The 18,526-nt window shown below is 45.1% G+C and overlaps 1 protein-coding gene across 1 annotated transcript; it reads left to right on the forward strand.

The window, feature by feature from the left end:
* Positions 1–1,913: 1,913 nt before the first annotated feature.
* Positions 1,914–16,869, forward strand: LOC123442100 (kelch-like protein 8). The gene is given in 10 exon segments (XM_045118201.1): positions 1,914–2,075; positions 4,938–5,113; positions 5,506–5,872; positions 5,874–6,106; positions 13,773–13,818; positions 14,404–14,480; positions 14,840–14,941; positions 15,067–15,140; positions 16,099–16,126; positions 16,761–16,869. Coding segments are annotated over 10 exon segments (1,374 nt in total).
* Positions 16,870–18,526: the final 1,657 nt, after the last annotated feature.

An 18,526-nucleotide genomic window follows, 5' to 3' on the forward strand; every position in this document is an offset into this window, starting at 1 on the left:
TGAAGCTGAACTACCGAGGTAAGAGTACAAGTGCCGATCTGCTCATGACTCTGAGATATAGGGAACATATAGAAGATAAGGAGCTGTACACTTTAATCCAAGATCACATATATAACGGCGCTCCTCAGAATCCAGTGTGTATGAAATTAGTTTCGGACTTGATTGGTCACTCGTATCCGTGGACCAGTAAAATTTCAGTAGTATAAATATCTCACTGCTTTCCGGGTGGAGCAAAACATCGTAATTCCACTCGAACGATGATGGGAACTCTATTCCCAATAGTTGCAAGTGGGTGACACTGTGCTTCAAGGTCCAGTTTTCACCATTAGAATCTTCGAGAGCCCATATTGATAGTTCAGAAGCACCCTTATTTGCCCAATGCAATTGCCCTTGTGATAGATGAACATTATGAACATCACCAGCAGAATGTGGCATAGGGGCACGGATGACCCTACGGTTTCCCTCCACGCCAACACCTTTCCAAGCCAGCATTCGTAGATAGATACAACATCCCCCTGAAAAACACGCCTTTTGAAGTGCGGCACACCGATATTGGACTCCTCCAAGCAACTCGACATGCCCAAACCGCAGATTTGGATGAGTATATCCCCACTGATTTGATGTCGGTAGTAGGAAGACCGGCAATTCTCAGCCTATTCACACCCTAAAACCGGCACGCGCAAACTCGAACACATGGAAGTGGGAGGAGACCACCGGGTCGAACCCCAGGCGAGCGATCGAGGAGTTGGTGGACCAGTTGGTGGCACGCAGAACCACCCTTCTTTCAGTGACGGGATTACACACCACGTAGTCTGCTACTCCAGGGAAACCACCAAGCACCAAACACCAAACACTCAATCATAAAAAATAAAAACAAAAGGAAGAAACCAAATATGATCTTGAAAAGGATCTTCTTCTAGAATGCATTGCCTTCTCCCCCTCAACACAAACCACCAGACCTAATGGACACAAAGATCATATGATGCTGAATTGCTCGTGCCAAATTGTCATCTATTATCGAATCTGAACATTCCTTGCATAAACTATCAGAAACACAGGATGGAGCAAACAATAGAAATTTTCTATGTTGGTAAGGGCAACTCTAACCGATCCCCTAGATATAATGGATGATCCGGCGGAGTAAAAGCTTAGTGGAGTATTTTTAGTCCACTAAACTTTGTCCGGACCTAGCCCATCCCTTATATATAACGGCAGGGGCGGACCCAGACAATATTATGACTGGGGGCGAATCATTTGACTGGGGCACACCTTCTATAAAGTTGCTAATTTTGAGACATTTTCTTTCAAAATATACACAAATACCAAAGGAATTCAAAATTTTGAGTGGGGGCCAAGGCCCCCACTCGGTTGTACTTGGGTCCGCCCCTGTATAACAGAGTAAAAAAAATCAAATTTGCACAGTTGAACCTAGTTTCAATGTAAACAATCAAGATTGAACACATTGTCTTGACAACTTAAATTAAACTTAAACTTAAAACGAAACTACTGTTCATCATCATCATCATCGTCATCCTTGGCAAGGTCGAGTGAATTTTGCCTTGTCATTCCACCATCAATTGGGTCCGGGCCGGTGCCGTCGTTGCTGGAGTAGGGGAAAATACGTCACCACTCTTCAACATCAAACTCCTCCTCATCCTTGACGCCGTCATTGCCGCCTTGTTGCTCGTCGTCTGAGATGTCGATGACCTCTACGTCGACTGTGCCCTCCTCGAAGATCGCACACTCTGCCTCCGCAAGCTCGGATACTTGCGGCGAAGGTCCGCTGTGTACTTGTCATCGGAGGCCTCTTGATCGAGGCGCTCCCTCGCCTCCCGGTCCTCCTTAGGCATGGCCACGTTCACCACTCCGGGTGACGGCAGGACGAGATGGATGGGCGCTGTTGGCCACGGGAAATGGAGGCGCACAGGCGTGCCCTGGAACAGGACCTACCACCGGTCATATTCGAGTGCGGCGAGCTACGTCATATGGAAGGACCCGAGCCACGTTTTGGTGTGGGTCTCGCGGTCCGTTTTCACCGCCACCCACATCCCCCACGGCCGCTGGCCAGCACCAAGGTATTTTCTGTGTGATTGTGATGGAAAAGGGAGGTCGAGAAGTCAGGGATGCGGCAGGCGGGGGCCGCAACGGCTGGCTGGTGGCTGCTTAAGGAGGCGGAGACATAGCAGGAGAAATGGAGTTTTTTTACTTAGACGTTGATCGGTGGAGTAACAATAGAGGCGGGCTGCACGGCTGAAAGCACAACTTTTTCCTAAGGTGGTTTAGTGATTAAAAACAACATATGTATCATTGATCTAATGATTCCATCTAGTATATTTCAAGAAAAGTTCAATGATGCATTGGCTAAGGATTGTGAGAAGAACCCCTAGATGCAAGGAATATCTATTGGCAACAAGCTTGAAGACTACATATTATATTTTGCGAGAAATCATATTTGAGTCCATAGGAAAGCCAATACTATTAAAAGGGGATGAGCTGACTATGATGGTCTGGTTTCTCAAGTGCTTAGAGTTAGGCACCACAAATACTCATGATATTCTCCCACAAATATTCTGTCCAAATCCTAATATCCAAAATTCGGTGCCACCAACTTTGCCCATTCGGCCCTACCGAGTTTTACATCACACACATCACATGCCAAACCCTAAAGTCTCGATACCACCAAGTTCCCTTTTGGTGCCACCGAAATTAATACCCCCGGCTCTGTTAACCAACTCCACAAAATCAGCATTTCCGAGTTTTGAGAATCGGTCTCACCGTGTTGTGTAAACTGACTAGGTTAGGCAAAATCGGTACCACCGTGATTCATATATCGGTCTCATCGAAAATACAAAAGTTGCCACATTTTGCACTATTCGGTGCCACCGAGTTTCACTTCGGTTTCACCAACTTGGGAAATACTGTATTAATGGTTGAATTTGTGGAGTTGCCTATATATATCCATCCACCACCTTTCTTTCATATAAGAAGCGCTCAGAACGACCCAACAATTGCAATATCCATTTTTCAGAGAGAGAGAGAGAGTCACCTACTCATGTGTTGAGATCAAGATATTCCAATCCTACCATATGAATATTGATTTCTATCCTTTCCAAGTTGCTTTCCACCCAATCAATCTCTTCTCCCTAAGCCAAATCTATGAGAGAGTGATTGAGTGTTGAGGAGACTATCTTTTAAAGCACAAGAGCAACGAGTTCATCATACTACCGCATCTATTACCTTTCAAAGAGTGGTATCTCCTACATTGGTTAGGTCTCGCTTGGGAGCCTCCTACTTCGTGTTGTGGAGTTGAATCAAGAAGTTTGTATGGGCAAGGAGATCGCCTACATCGTAAAGATCTACCTAGAGTGAGGATACTCCTTCGTAGACATAAGCCGTGATGGAATAGACAATGTTGCTTCTCCATGGACCTTTCATGTGTTGAGCCCTCCGGGAGCTCGCGCGGCCATTACCCTCCGCGTGGGTTGAAGTCTCCATCAACGTGGACGGGCCATAGCACCACCTATCGGAACCACATCAAAAATCTCTATCTCAATCTTTGCGTTTGATATCCATATCCCTATCCTATATTTACGTGTGGATGTCTTCACTTTCCATTGCTATACTTCTAAACTTGCATGTGTAGGGTGTGATTGACTTGCTACAGTTGCTAAAACTTGTCCACAACTAAAATTGGAAAAATGCTAAGTTTTTATTTGGTCTAGTCTAATCACCACCTCCCCCTCTAGACATACTTCGAATCCTACAAGTGGTATAACAGCTTTGGTCTTCATTGCCTTGGTTTCACAACCTAGGACTGTATGGTGTCTAGGGAGGAAAATTACTACCATAAAGGTTCATACTTTGATGGTACAAAATTTGCTAGTTGGAAGCACAAAATGAAAATGCATATTCGAGGTTATAACCCCGCCGTTTGGGTTGTTGTTTGTGTTGGTTTGCAAGGTGAATTCTTTGGTGATGGAAAGGAACCAGATCGTAAAGCGACCACGGAGGAATTGAAGATGTTGCAATTTAACGCTCAAGCATGCAACATTCTATTCAACTGCCTATGCTCCGAAGAGTTCAACAAGATTAGTCGTCTTGAGAATGCAAAGAAAATTTGGGATACTTTTATTCATATGCACGATGATACCGAATCCGTCAGAGAATCTAAGATGAAGGATGGTGAAGGAGTCGCTGAGATGTACTCTAGGCTTGCTCTCATCACAAATGAGATTGTCAGCTGAGGAAGCAAATAAATGACCGACAAATTCATCATCCAGAAGATCCTTAGAGCCTTGAATGGAAAGTACGACACTGTACGCGGCACTGATTTTGACTTAGAGCCTTGAATGAAAAGTACGACACTGTCATGCGACACTGTCAAACGCGTCCTGAGGGCTTGTTTGGTTAATCCCTTCCACAAAGGGATTGAAGTGGATTGGAGGGGATTAAGGTGGATTTTGACTTATAGGGGATTTAATCCCTTTCAATCCCCTTCAAACCCCTTTAAATTTCAAGAAACCAAACAAGGCCCCAAGAGAAGTGTCGCATCCACAATGAGCTCATCGTCGGCGGCGGCAGCATCAATTACCCTCCGGACCCCTCCCTCCTCCCCGACGTTAGGCGCACCCCTCCTCTCTACTCTCTAGAGACCTCCTCCGGGAATTCAAATCCTTTTTTTTTATATACTAGTTACGCTAACCTACACTGAGCCCATGTTCCTAACACGTTAACATTAAGCCCAGTATGTTAATAAGCTAGCCTAGGCCTCAAATCCTTCACAACCGCATCACCCCAGGACCCAAACAATTTGGGGCAGTAGACATCTAACAAAATTCTCAACAAAAAAAACTACAAATTTTAATCATTTCCTACTGTATATGGCTTCAGTTTTCATGTCTGTGATGTTTGTAGCTGATATTTCGATGTGGTACTAGCAAAGTATGTCATTTTTCATTGTTGACGGACGGACGGATGCAGATTTTGAGGCCCCAATCGAGTCGCTTGGCCGGCCGTGGAGGATCTTCGTCGATCCTGATGCTGTTCGCGAGGTCTTGGACTTCGCAGAAGATTTTCATTGGGAAATGGAGAGACGTGACAGAGAAGCGATACTGTAAGGGCAGCATTACGCTGAAAGTGATGGCTGCAGCACCTCTTGCACCGAGGATGTGCTTCTATTCGACCAGGTATGCGTATGCTAATCGTTAGTTTAAGCAGCATTAGTGTGTTTTGGCCTACTCTGCCTGAAACCAATGCCTTTTGTTTGTTGCACTGAACCTTTGGATCTTGAAGATCAGGAATCAGTAAGATGAAATGAAATTTGCTCATATATTAAAAAGGTCCTACATCTAAGTTAATTTTCAGGTAGGCTGGAGTTTAAACAAGTTTACTATCTTCTTATGTGGAGGGTCAAGCAGTAGTAAAATGTTGGAAACCCTTTACTAATTTGAGCTTTCTTTGGTGTTATGTCCTGATATTTTGGCATGATTGAATGCAGCCTTGATCCATCAACAAAGTCAAATACCAACGTGGAGAAAACGACATGTTACTGGAAAAAGTTGTTGAGCTGAGTGGCACTGTGAAGAACTTGAATTCTCAAACAGACTCTTTATCCCTAGATGATCGAGTAAACCAGTTGATTAAACAGTGTCCGCGTTCAGACGTCATTTATCTTGTTGGTGGTCTGGATGACATATCATGTCCATCGTCGCTAGGTTTCTCGTGCTTTTCACCCTCCCTGGACATGCTAATCCCTGTGAAATCAATGCCTGATGAAAGGCTTTTTAACGCTACTGTTGCCTTAGACAACAGAATATTTGTTCTGGGCGGTGCTGATCATCCTTATGCAAGCTGCATTGATACAGGTGCTGCTAAGTTTTTATGTTTACCTTCCCAAAAGCTCTCTGGTTGCCGTTTCTGCCCTAATATATGCTTTTAATCTTTATCTTGAAGTTTGCTGTTATGACACAACCTGTGATGATTGGACCCTATGCCCTCCAATGACCTGTGAAAAGGCAAACCTTGCTAGAGTTAGCTTGTGTGGGAAAATTTATGCATTTGGTGGTGGAGATGGTTCTGAATCTTTTCTTGACGTTGAGGTGTTTGATCCTGCATATGGGGGCCAATAGCTCCTGTGCGACGTCTTTCCTGGGAATTGGAAGCAGTGTGACATCTTTCGATGAAATAGCTCTCGTGCGACGGTTTGCAGGGAGAAAATAGCTCACGGCCACACATACGATAAAACCTTAGTCAACTAGTCCAATTTCCGTTAAGTCATGTCTTACCTAATTTGGGCCCAAATTAATTAGCACCGCATCTCGTGAAACTGCCCGACTAGAACTGTCCGAAACTGCCCGACATCTTCAGCTCCGGCGGCGGCTACGGCGGAGGAGCCCTATTTCTCGGCGGCGGCGTAGACCCCTTTCGGCGGCGGCGGCCATGGTGGTGAGTGAATTCGATACTCCAGTCCCAATCCCCTCCGCTTGTAGATCTGAGCTCTCTGTTTTGCTTGGTGAAATCGATAGAAGGTGAGAGGGGACGGCGCGGTGAGAGGAGCCCGTGGTCAGGTCGAGAAGGAGCCGCCAGATTCAGCTTCGAACAGGTAATGCGCCTCCCTTCCGTCCATTTTGTGAGTGCGATTGAAGGCAATCTTTGCTCTGTCTCATGCTGCCCGCCCGCCTATAACAGAGGGAATGCTGCTGAAACATTTGAATTTGCAATCAATTTCTTTCCATCGACGGCAAAATTAGTTGATGGTGGCATTGAGAACATCCAGAGAGATACAATTGTGAAATGGGAGGTTGATTGTGCAGAAATTGATCCCAATGAGATACAGTCGATGGAAGAGAAGGCAGTGAGGAAATTGGTGGAGAAAATTGGGGAAACTATGCTTTGGGGTCCAGAGCAAGAGGTTTCACTATTGCGGTATGATGATTTCAAAGGAGAGTATGTCAGAATTGAAGATGGTGAAGATATTGTTGTTGAAATCGATAGGCAAGAGGGCTGGGCAAGCCTCAGGGCTGAATTTTTTGCTGAGCTCGTTGATCTGAATATTGACTCGAAGGTAGGTTATGTGCCGTCACACTTGGCTATGCAGAAGGCAGATGATGATTGGGCTTCGCAGAGGCATATCGTTCCCATTATTACGGATCTAACAGTAATAGCCGATGGGGCTAATGCACATGCAGAAGAGGGAAATGTTAATGTTGTTGATTGGAATGCAGTTGAGTTGGAGGAGCCTACTGATTTGGTCATTGCACCAATTGCTGACACTGAGATGGCCAAACTATTTGGCATTCTAGTCGATGACAAAGATGAGGAGGAGAGCGATGAAGCTAATACAAGTGATAATGATGACAGAGAATTGAGTGATGTAGATGAACAGTTGATGAAAGATGTTGCAGATGATGTAGATGATGCGCATGATGAAGAGCTAGTGCATGTGTATGACAAGGAAAACCCTGTCATTCGAGTGGGGAAGTTGTGGCCAAACATGGATGAGTTCAGGTTGTCTTTCAAGACTTATGCAGTCAGACATCAGTTTGATGCCAAGTCAATTTGGACTGATAAAAAGAAGTTTTATGCTAAGTGCAGAGGTTTTGATGGTAGTGGTAGGAGGGCTTGCAAGTGGTACATATCTGCTAGACTGCAGCCTGATGGAAGTACTGTCAGGGTTAACCAAATCCCTAATAAACATACTTGTCTCACAAGTTCACAGAAAAAATCAAGCATGACATCACAGATTTGGGTTGCACAAAAGATAACTCCAATTTTGGCCAAAACACCCAACACTACTGCAAAAAGACTCCAAGTAGACTTGGAAAAGTTGTACCCCATTAAACTGCATTATACCACAGTGTGGAAGGCTAAACAAAGGGCAATGAAGAATTTGTATGGTGATTGGGCAAACACATTTAGGCTGCTTTTCAATTTCAAAGCAGAGGTGGAGAAAAGGTCACCTGACAGTGTTGTTGAGATAGATACTGAGGTATCAGAGGATGGCAAGGTTTATTTCTCCAATTTTTTTATGGCTTTAAAGCCTTGCATCGATGGCTTCAAAGCAGGATGTCGTCCATATTTGAGCATAGACTCATCATTTTTGACAGGCAAGTGGAATGGTTAGTTGGCAGCATGTAATGCTCCAGATGGACATAACTGGATGTTTCCAGTTGCTATTGGCTTGTTTCAGTCAGAGACAGAGGCTTCATGGACATGGTTCATGATGCAGTTGAAAAGATGCTTAGGGCCAGTGTCACCTTTGGCAATACACACAGATGCATGCAAAGGTCTGGAAATTCAGTTAAAAATGTGTTCCCACATGCTGAGCAAAGGGAGTGCTTCGGCCATTTGTGGATGAATTTGATCAAAAAATTCAGAGGAGATGAATTTGGGAGAATGTGGCCAGCAGCAAGATCTTACACTAAACAAACACATTCATATCATCTTAGTAAGGTAATGGCAACATGTGAGGAGTTTGGTACATGGTTGAACACCTATCATTCTTTATTATGGTACAGGTCAGGATTCAACACTGCCATCAAGTATGACCATATCAACAACAATTTGGCAGAAAGTTTCAACAACAAGGTGAAGCAGCTAAAAGATTTGCCTGTGCATGACATGGTTGATCAAATCAGGATCATGCTCATGCGGCTGTGGGAATTGAGAAAAAAGATTGCTGATTGTGTGCAAGGTGATAAACTTCCAGCAGTGGTGCAACAGGTGGTCAACAGAAGCAGAGGTCTTACACATTTGTCTGTTGAAAAATCATCACTGTGAGGTGCTGAAGTTAGAGATAACAAGACTGGAAGGAGGCATGTTGTTAACACTGAATTGCATGATTGCAGTTGCCTCGAATGGCAGGCCACTGGTAAACCATGTGATCATGCCATTCTATTCTTAGCCGGCCAACCAAAGATAAATATGCATCCATATCTGCATGAGTATTATTCGGTAGCAAAATTCAGAGGTGCATATGCAACTCCAATTCCACCTCTTACAGATCAGGAACAGTGGCCAGAAGTGCCGCTTGAATATTCCATGTGTCCTCCTCTAACAAAAAGAAAGGCAGGCAGATCTAAACAGAGTAGATTCAAAGCATGGTTTGAAAAAGATGGGAGTAGTAAGAAGGGCAAGAAGGACAAGAAAGATGCAAAGCCAAAAAGGGCTCAAAAGGGTAACAAAAACAGATGCAAAAGGTGTCAAATACTTGGGCACAGAGAGGGATCCAGACTATGCATTTTCTCTCCTCCTAATCCGAGAAAGTATGTGCTTGTTTATTTGTGTTTGTTCATATTCTGATTTTGTTTAAATTATAAATATGTGGCATGCTTTGTTGTTTTCAGGAGGAAGCTTCCAAGTCAGCCTATTGTTGTTGAACAGTGTTGGCCAACAAAAAGAGCAAGAGTGAGTGGCAGCAGAAGGCAAACTAGTCAGTGGATGGAACAGTTTGGTGCTGCAAGTGACGAAATTGAAGCTGTGCACATTGTCGAAACTGAAGTTGTGCACACTATCGAAACTGAAACTGAAGTTGTGCACACTGTCGAAACTGAAGTTGTGCACACTGTCGAAACTGAAAGTGAAGCTGTGCACATTGTCGAAACTGTTGAAACTGAAGCTGCTATCGAGTTTCATGAGGCGATAGCATCGAGTCGAGTGAAGAAAACCAAGATGATCAGTGAACTTGTGTGTGCAGTACAACCAAAAACAAGAAATGCCAAGGCGAAGAAGGGTACACGGCGTGGTCGGAAGAGATAAAACTGTTGATCATTTGAAATTTATGGCATGTAATAAAATTTGTTGGGCACTATGTACCCACATGTTTCCATCAAAACTTGTTTGATTATTATTGTTTTCAAACTGAATTTCAAATTTGATGAAAAATAAAAATTTCGGTTTAAATTCAAATTTGGAGTAAGTTGAACTTTTGACTCGGGTATGATGTTTCAATGCTACCACAACAACTCAAATATGGTTGTTATGTCATTATTCTGAGCTCTTTTGTTAAGTTAGAGCCATAGTCATGAAAAATGTATAACAAACGACCTCATAAGGTAGGGTAAACGCCATCTTCTTAAAGGCATTTTCCTGCAAATGTATATAAACCATGTTTATATATATATTTGGTTGCTATGCAACATAATAGGACTATGGGCACAAGTTTTGATTTTTTTGATTTTTTTTGAATTATTTGTGCTCATTTGTAAAATAGTCAACTTTTTCAAAAAAACGTTGACCGACTCAAAATCAAAGTTTATATTTTTGTTTGCTAAGTATGTGATGTAAAATGACAATGTGTGCTGGTTTATATTTTTTTGATTTTTTTTGAATTAATTATGTTCAACCCTAGCTCATTTCGTCGATATCGTGAACGTGTGAATTTTGGTTTTAAACTTTGCATATAACAAGTTTCCATTTTTTATAGCAACTCAGTTGAATAAGTACACAATGTGCGCTGGTTTTGTATTTTTTGATTTTTTTTTTTTGAATTACTTATGCTCTACCCTAGATCATTCCATCAATAACATGAATTGTGTGAATCTTTTTCATTTAAACATGGATATAACATGAATCAATTTTTTATAGCAACGTAGTTGCATCAGTAGACAATGGGAGAAAGTTTCATATTTTTTTAAATTTTTTTTGAATTTTTTGTGCTCAACCCTAGCTCAGTGCAACCCTAAACCCCATAACCCCGGAAACCTCATCCGAAACCCCGCCATGTTTATAGCCGTCGATCATTGCTGAGTGAGCGGTTGGATCTGACATCGATCCGCGTTTGTGATCCGCTCGTGATCCGCGTGTGCTGATTGGCTGGCGAGCGGGGGTTTGGATCGAGGGCCCGAGTGAGGGCCTGTCCGTTGGATTTAGTCAGTTCGATGAAGATCCGACGATTGGAAATGAATCGGTGCATGGATGTGGCGTACGCGCCTCTGACTTCGTGTGCTTCTTTGTTGCATGACACGCGTCGATTTTTCTGCATGCATGCACGTGTCGCTTCAGAGCCATTAGCAGTGCATCGAGGACCGCAGTCTGAATGGGCTCTAAATACGAGGGGCGTGCTCGACGAGGTGCACCGACGAAAGTCTGAACGGCGGGCGTGCTCGACGTAGTGTGTGAATCGACGACGCACCCTTTGATCCAATAGGCAAACGCAAATGGGCGGCATCCATTAATTGCTGCAACTGAATTGACAAACCGACGCAGCCCAAAACCTGCTATTTAACCCTCCTCCGCCCCGTGCACATCTTCATCTTCCTCCTTGCCCTCCTTCTCCCCAGCCCCCCCTCGCATCACATCCAAGCAACCGCAAGCCCCGGCATGGAGTTCCACGGCCCGACGTTCCAAGCGCCCGGCACCAGGCCGGAAAGGATGTACCCCGCTGGGGTCGTCGTGGAGAACCAGCTCCGGGTCTGGGCCATGTCGCGCTGGCGGGGTGGACGGGAGTTCGCGGGGCTCTTCCTTCGCGCCCTCTATCTCCACCTCCCTGTGGGAACTCCCCAGATGTTCACCATCGACGAGTCTCGCATGGGAGGAACTGGCATGATCGTGCGCTTCCGCAACCCCTACGACGTGTATCACCTCCTCGGCCGTGTCTGGTTTGGGGGGTGTGAGTTCATTTGCTTCACCACCTACAACATCTTCACCGACCTCGACAGCATCTGGCCCAACGAGCACGCCATGCACACCCTCCCCTACAACCTGCCGGCCGACGATGATGACGAGTGAGGGCGCCCGAGGAGTGAAGACGCGCGCCCGTCGCCCCTCCATGCCGGGTTTATCGTAGTTTCTTTCTTATCTATCGTATCTGTAATGTTAAACACTATCGTATCTGTAAGTTTATTGTAATCGCCCGTACTGTTGTGCCCTACGTACTGTTGTGCCAGTTTATGTGATGCCCGTGTTTATATCTTATCTATGTTGTGCACATCTATGTGTTTATCTGTCAGTTTATATATTTATTAGTGACGCAGTGCATCAGGTATTGGGCTGATCCTTTCTTGTCACCATTCATGGTTCTGTGTTTATCTTGTCACCATTCACCAGGAACTAATCTCTCGTTTGGTTGACCCAGGAGCAGCAAGGCAGCAATGGAGGGGGGGCAATGGAGCGCAGCCGCAGCGACCAAGGGGCGGGCCAGAAAAGAAGAAGCCAGAACCTGTTCCAGCCGGGCCCGTTCCAGCCACTGTTCCACGCATCACAGACGATTCTGCAGCGAGTAAGGGGCAGAAAAGGAGCAGTCAGAAGACGTGCCCGACGTTCCTCACGTGTAGTTGCCCCGTGTAGTACTAGCTCTGTAGATTTTACACTTGTATCTTGCAGGCCGCTTAGGCCATGTTTGTAAATAATACAGATCAGATTAGATGTTCAACCCTGTTAAGATAAATGAACTTGGATTGTTGTATATAATCCGTCGTTTTTATTTCCTATTGAAAATCATACATGACCAGTCAAATAATTTTGGGCCTGGTTATTCCTATTGAAATCAGTAGTACCTTTTGTAAATTACACCTTTGGGCCTGGTTATAATCCGTCGTTTTTATTTTGGGCCCAACATCTATTCGCAGCCCACGAATAATTTTTTTGTACTGAAACTGAACTTCGTTTGCTCTCGCACTCGTCAGCCCAATTTTGTTTTTTTTTACTGAAACTGAATTTGGGTGTGTACTCTGTTAACTGAAGAACAAAATACAGAGGAAACACAACATGAAAACTGAATAATTTGTGTTCCAAACTGTTGATTCATTTAAGATACATGAACTTGTCATGGCGTACAGATCACATCATCTACACTGGACAGACCTAAATGCCCCCTCTAATGACGATGAATAGCAAGTAAAACATAAACAGAGCAATGACACAGCAATAAAAAACACTGCCATGATATTTGCTTACTTCTGCAAATCGATCATCTCCCTTTGATTTTTCTTTATCTTCTTCAGTTCATCGGTCAGTTCAGACTCCAAGTACCTCGCCATCGGCACAACTCTGCCCGCCCCTCTGTCCGAGCTCCCCCAATTCTCCATCTGCGACACCCCGCCCAAATTGAGCTCCCAGGTTGCGGCCACGCTAGAATCAATGTAGCCCTCAGATTTAATCCTCTGATCATATTCATCAATCCACTCGAAATGTGTGCATTTCTTCAGGATCTGCAAACCACAAAATGAACCCTAAATCTCAAATTCGAGGAGAAAAAACAAAATATGGAGAAATCAAAGCAAACAACAGCGAAAGAACGGGCTTAGAACCAAGATATAACCTTGCCATCCCTTCCTGCCATTGGTTTGCTCAAGCATTTCACAAACTCCCGCCCAAGATTGCCATTCTCATCCGTCTTAGTCACCAACCGTTTGAGAGGCTCTGGGCGTGGGCAGTTAGGGCACCTTGTGAGCATCACTGGACCATACTGACGCCAGTTTGATTGCGTGGCGGAGGAGGTGGACATCTGCACTAGGTCGCCGGAGACCTGAGGAAGAAGAAGAATGGGGAAAGGGGAAAGCAATGGGCGGCGGCGGACGGACAGGCACGGGCGTAATCGCTTCTAGCCGCGACGAGGTAGGTCCCGCGCTTACTGGACAAGTGGTGGGTCCCGCGCTTACGTGGATACATTGTGGGTCCAACCCATAACAGCTAATGAGGATATCAGTTCAGCTTAAGGGCCATGTCGCACAGGAGCTATTTACTCGCTCAAAAGTGTCGCTACCGAGCCATTCTGTCGAACAACGTCTCATTCCATCCAATTCCCAGGAAAGACGTCGCACAGGAGCTATTGGCCCTGCATATGGAAAGTGGATAAAGAATCAGCCTATGCTGAAAAAGGTATAGCTGCCTACATTATATCATCCTTGATTCAATTTACAGTTATTAAGTAATGGTTTGATTTGATCTTGGGTTTGTTGTATATGCTGCAGAGCAAGAAAATAAAATTACCAGTATTTTAGTAGTACTCTACTCTACCCAGAAGAAGGAAATAATGTGATGTTTTTTTTCAGAAAAAACTGTCGTTGCTGATTAACTAGTTTCTTAGTTACTGGGTTTTCACTCGAGATAGTAAAAAAATAGAATAACAGTCTCTACCATCCTTTTATTTTGTACAATGTACCTAAACCTCGCTGAAACAAGGACAAATGGTGGAGAGATATAATGTGCTCAAGGAAATGCATACTTTTAGTGCTCTCAAAATCCATCTTATTGTTCTATTTACTACTCCCTCCGTCCCACAATATAAAAGCGTTTTTGACACTATAGTAGTGTAAAAAATGCTCTTACATTGTGGGACAGAGGGAGTAGTTCGGTTTCTTACTTAGTTTAGTTCTCTATAATGCTGTTCGGGGATATGATTTTTACCTATGTAGGATGTGATGATTTCTTGTATTTGAATAACTTATGCCACTTGGTCCTTAGCGCTCTGCTCTAGCTGGCGTGGGACTCAATGGTGCGATTTATGCAGTTGGTGGCTATTCTCGTATTGGAAATTTGAGGTGATGTCCTTTTGCTGCCTGTATGTTGAGTTACAGTTACAAACTCATGTTGATTAATGACTTCGTGAATCCCATGCGAACCCTCTATTTAAGAATGTGAAGAAATAATTGGCTTAAAGTTAAAGTACTATACACTGAATGACTAGCGTAAATCTGTAATTAACTGAATCGTTTCTTTAGACTTAAGCAGAAAAACTATTTCCTATGGCTTTCCTAGGGATACAATCAGGCTGTAACCCATGAATCATTTCACAATGCTTAGTAGACTATTTCCTATGGCTTTCATGGTGGTGAACTTGTTATTGAAGTGAGAAGAATATATGGACTTTTTTGGCTAACATTATGGTGTTGGGTGCCAGCTGCGCTGAGAGACTTGATCCTAGGGAACCTTACTGGAAAATGCTCCCAGGGATGAGCACGCAAAGAAGCTTCCATACACTGGCAGTTCTTGATGAGAAGATGTAAGTATGAAGCTAGCTCTTTCTTACAACTCAGGAGGATCCACTGAAACTTGCTTCCAAGCATCATTGATGGTGTAGTCATGACTTGAAGATACTTGCCTTGTCTTGTCATTTGTTGCTTTCAGATACTCGATTGGTGGTTACAATCCTGAGGCTGGAGCAGGGGTGGCCACGGTTGAGCTGTACGACCCAAGGATGCTGTTGGACGTCCTGTGCGCGAAGGTACAACGGTGGTAGCTGATCCGGCACGATCCACCGCACCAGCGACTGGTTCCAGGTGCCTTCTCTTGGTGCTTGCTGGCCGGATCTAATCCGGTCTTGGCGGTGCCGACGGTGACGGCTAACCCGGGACCATGGTGGTGGCGGCGTCCCCTCCGCCGGGGATGACGGGTCTGATGGTGAGGAGACATGGTTGCCGATGAAAACCGAGCCGACGGTGGACGATGGCGGCTTTCTGCGCCGTTACCTTGATGAAGGCTTTGTTCTGTAACTACTGTTGATCCACTCATGTTGCTCCGGGGGAAACCCTAGGATCTGGTTTTCCATATCGGACGATGGCGGCATTGCGGTGTCGTTCCTCTCTAGGGAGCATCATTTGTGGAGCAGTGCTGGAAGACGGAGGCAGAAGGTGGAGCGTCTTCGTCCTGCACGGAGCTTCGGTGGTGATGTCAGGTCATGCCTGGCCGACAGGTGCTACACTTTGTCATGCCTAGTCGGCAGGTGCTATGCACGACAGATCTTACTGAGTCTTTGCGTCTGGATGGACGAGCGCAGGGAGGTGGTGCCGTTGGGCGTCGTGGTGGCGTCGACGGATGGCCGGACTGACAAGGATTATGCGGATCTCTATCCTGAAGATGGTTCAACGGTTCGATGATGATGGCGGCTTCTAAAACGTGTGCATGTGGTGTACACTTTAGGTCTGTTGCACCGGCTGTGAGTTACGATACGTCATGTGGATGGATCGGAGATGACACCGGATTTAGATATGGGGAGTGAGTGCACTCCACATTATCACGGTGTGTAGGTGTGAAAGGGGGCTTCGGATGGTTTGATGTATGTTCTTATCAGACCTTTGTTGAATACTAATAAAGATGGCTGCATGCATCACTCGATGCAGAGGCCGGGGCTCAGCCTCCTTTTCTAAAAAAAAAAGATGACATCATGGGTAGAAGTCGAACCGATGAAGTATCCCAAAGCGTGTCACATTCTTCAGCCGTGCTTGGTGGCTCTATATTCACATTTGGTGGCCTGGAAGATCCAAAACATAAAATCTTGGACGTGGTAGGTAGCTACACTAAGGTCTATGTTTGCATCAGTAAATCTATGAAGCATCAGATTGCTAACATCCAAATCGTATCTAGTTATAGAAAGCGTGTACTAGTAAACTTGGTGGTTGCATTGCATGTATGTATGTGTGTCAGTGTAGAAACTGTTGAGTAATTAGACACAATTTTCATGATTAATTCCAGAATATAAAGCATGACGATACTAACTATTAACATATGAAACTCTAACATACAAGATGTAGTAGACAACATGAATAACATCAACACCGTATAGCAAAATATGTACGCATCTAACATGTTCATCAGGCCAACGAAAACACGACGCACGTACCGAACGTTTGTAGATGAAGCAGATGTGTTCGGTGCAGCTACGTTGTTGACGACGACGTTGGCGATGACGGGACGAAGTAGAGGACGCTTGAGGCGACGGTACGCAGCAGCGCCCGAGTTGCTAGGTAGACGACCCGTTGTGGAAGCAGCGAGCAGTCGCGCAGAGCGCTTCCTAAAAACCTAATTCGCCCTCTTCCGTACAGGATCACAAAGGCGACTGGTTCCGGAGACCAGCAATCCCGTTCGCTGGTGGACACCGGTGCTCGGGATGAGGTAGACTACGATGACGGCGCAAGTTATGAGATGAGGTAGACTACGATAGCCGCGCCCCCGGAAGGCATCGGACCGGCATTTGACGGACCATTCATGCGCATGTCGCACGTACGCGCCGCCCCGCCCTGCCTGACACGGCCAAGCGAGGCGCGCGCGTGTGGTTCTCTCCTTTCTCTTCTCAACACACACTTAGAGTGGTGGGGAGAACTCGCTATATAAAGAGGTCCAACACTTCCTCCACTAACCGTATGGGACTAAACTTTAGCACCACCACTTGCCATTTTATTCATGGGCTCAATTTGAGATTTCAGAATTTTGTAGATGGGTCAAGCCTATTAATTATAACAATCCCCCACCGGATCTCAAATACCCATTTAGAGATTTGCATTTTCTCTCCACTTGTTTAATATACCAATATTTCAGCAGAGACTGTTAAGTTGAACTTGTGCCTAGAACTTTAAGCTACATCCACCCACAACTTGACAATGGACTATGCCTTGAATTGCTAGCTTTGTGTGAACAGGTTTCACTCAAAGTCTTAACCAGTACCTGGCTGTCAGTAGGCTACCCCGCGGTTTGGAGCATATACGTCGTACTCCCTGGTCTCTTCGTGAGATTACCCAAATCTCCTAGATTGCGACGTTTTACAATCGGAGCTCATATATGTGTGTTCTTTCAAGATTGCTCTGTAGGAAAACATTTTTGCTATAATAGTCAATAGAATCACATTAAGGTATGTTGCCAACCTGCCTTACAACACTTAAGCCTTACGGCTCTGAGAGTTTTGCATCTTCACTTAGAGACGGTCACTTATTACTCTCCTCTGTTAACCAATAGCTTGTTCTTCCCAGGTCCTAATTCACGGGATCTCCGATCACAAAGGTTGGGCTACAACTATGGTGTAACGTCTATGGGCCTCATACCCATCTCCCTCGATGCAATATCTATCACATTTCATGATAGTCCCTTTGTAAAAGGATCTGCCAGGTTTTTGTCTGTTTGAATATATGTAACAGTTATTACTCCGGAGTTTCTCAACTTCCTGACAGATTTCAAACGTCTCTTCACGTGTCTTGATGACTTTGCGTTATCCTTAGAATTATTTACTTTAGCGATAACCCGTTTGGTTGTGGATTTTTTTCACTGTTTTGATCCTTAAGGCGTAAGTTCATCACATAACGAACTCGGTTCGAAAGTATTTCACGTTTTGACCCATTTGGAAACGCCATAGTCAATGGCGTTGCAGGGCTTAGGCCAAACGCCAGTCTACTGGACGTTGCAGGCCTCATGTGCAACGTCAGTCTACTGGACGTTGCAGCCCTTAGCAGAAACGCCAAGGGGGCTGGCGTTGCAGACCAAAGCAGAAACGCCAAGAGGGCTGGCGTTGCAGACCAAGCAGCATGCCGTGGGCTGGCTGGATGTCGTCGCTGCGTTCCATAGTGGGTCTGCAACGCCAGGACTGTTGGCGTTTCACAATCGGCCTGCAACGCCACATTAGACTGGTGTTGCAAGAAAGAAAAAACGCCACGGTAGACAGGCGTGTCCCTGTAGGGCAGCAACGCCAGCACTGTTGGCGTTTCACAGTGGGTCTGCAACGCCACGGTAGACTGACGTTGCAGAAAATAGAAAACGCCACGGTAGACAGGCGTATCACTGTAGGGCAGCAACGCCACGGTAGACTGGCGTTTCTATGTGC

Source organism: Hordeum vulgare, chromosome 3H, assembly GCF_904849725.1.
Source record: "Hordeum vulgare subsp. vulgare chromosome 3H, MorexV3_pseudomolecules_assembly, whole genome shotgun sequence".
Lineage (NCBI taxonomy): Eukaryota > Viridiplantae > Streptophyta > Magnoliopsida > Poales > Poaceae > Hordeum > Hordeum vulgare.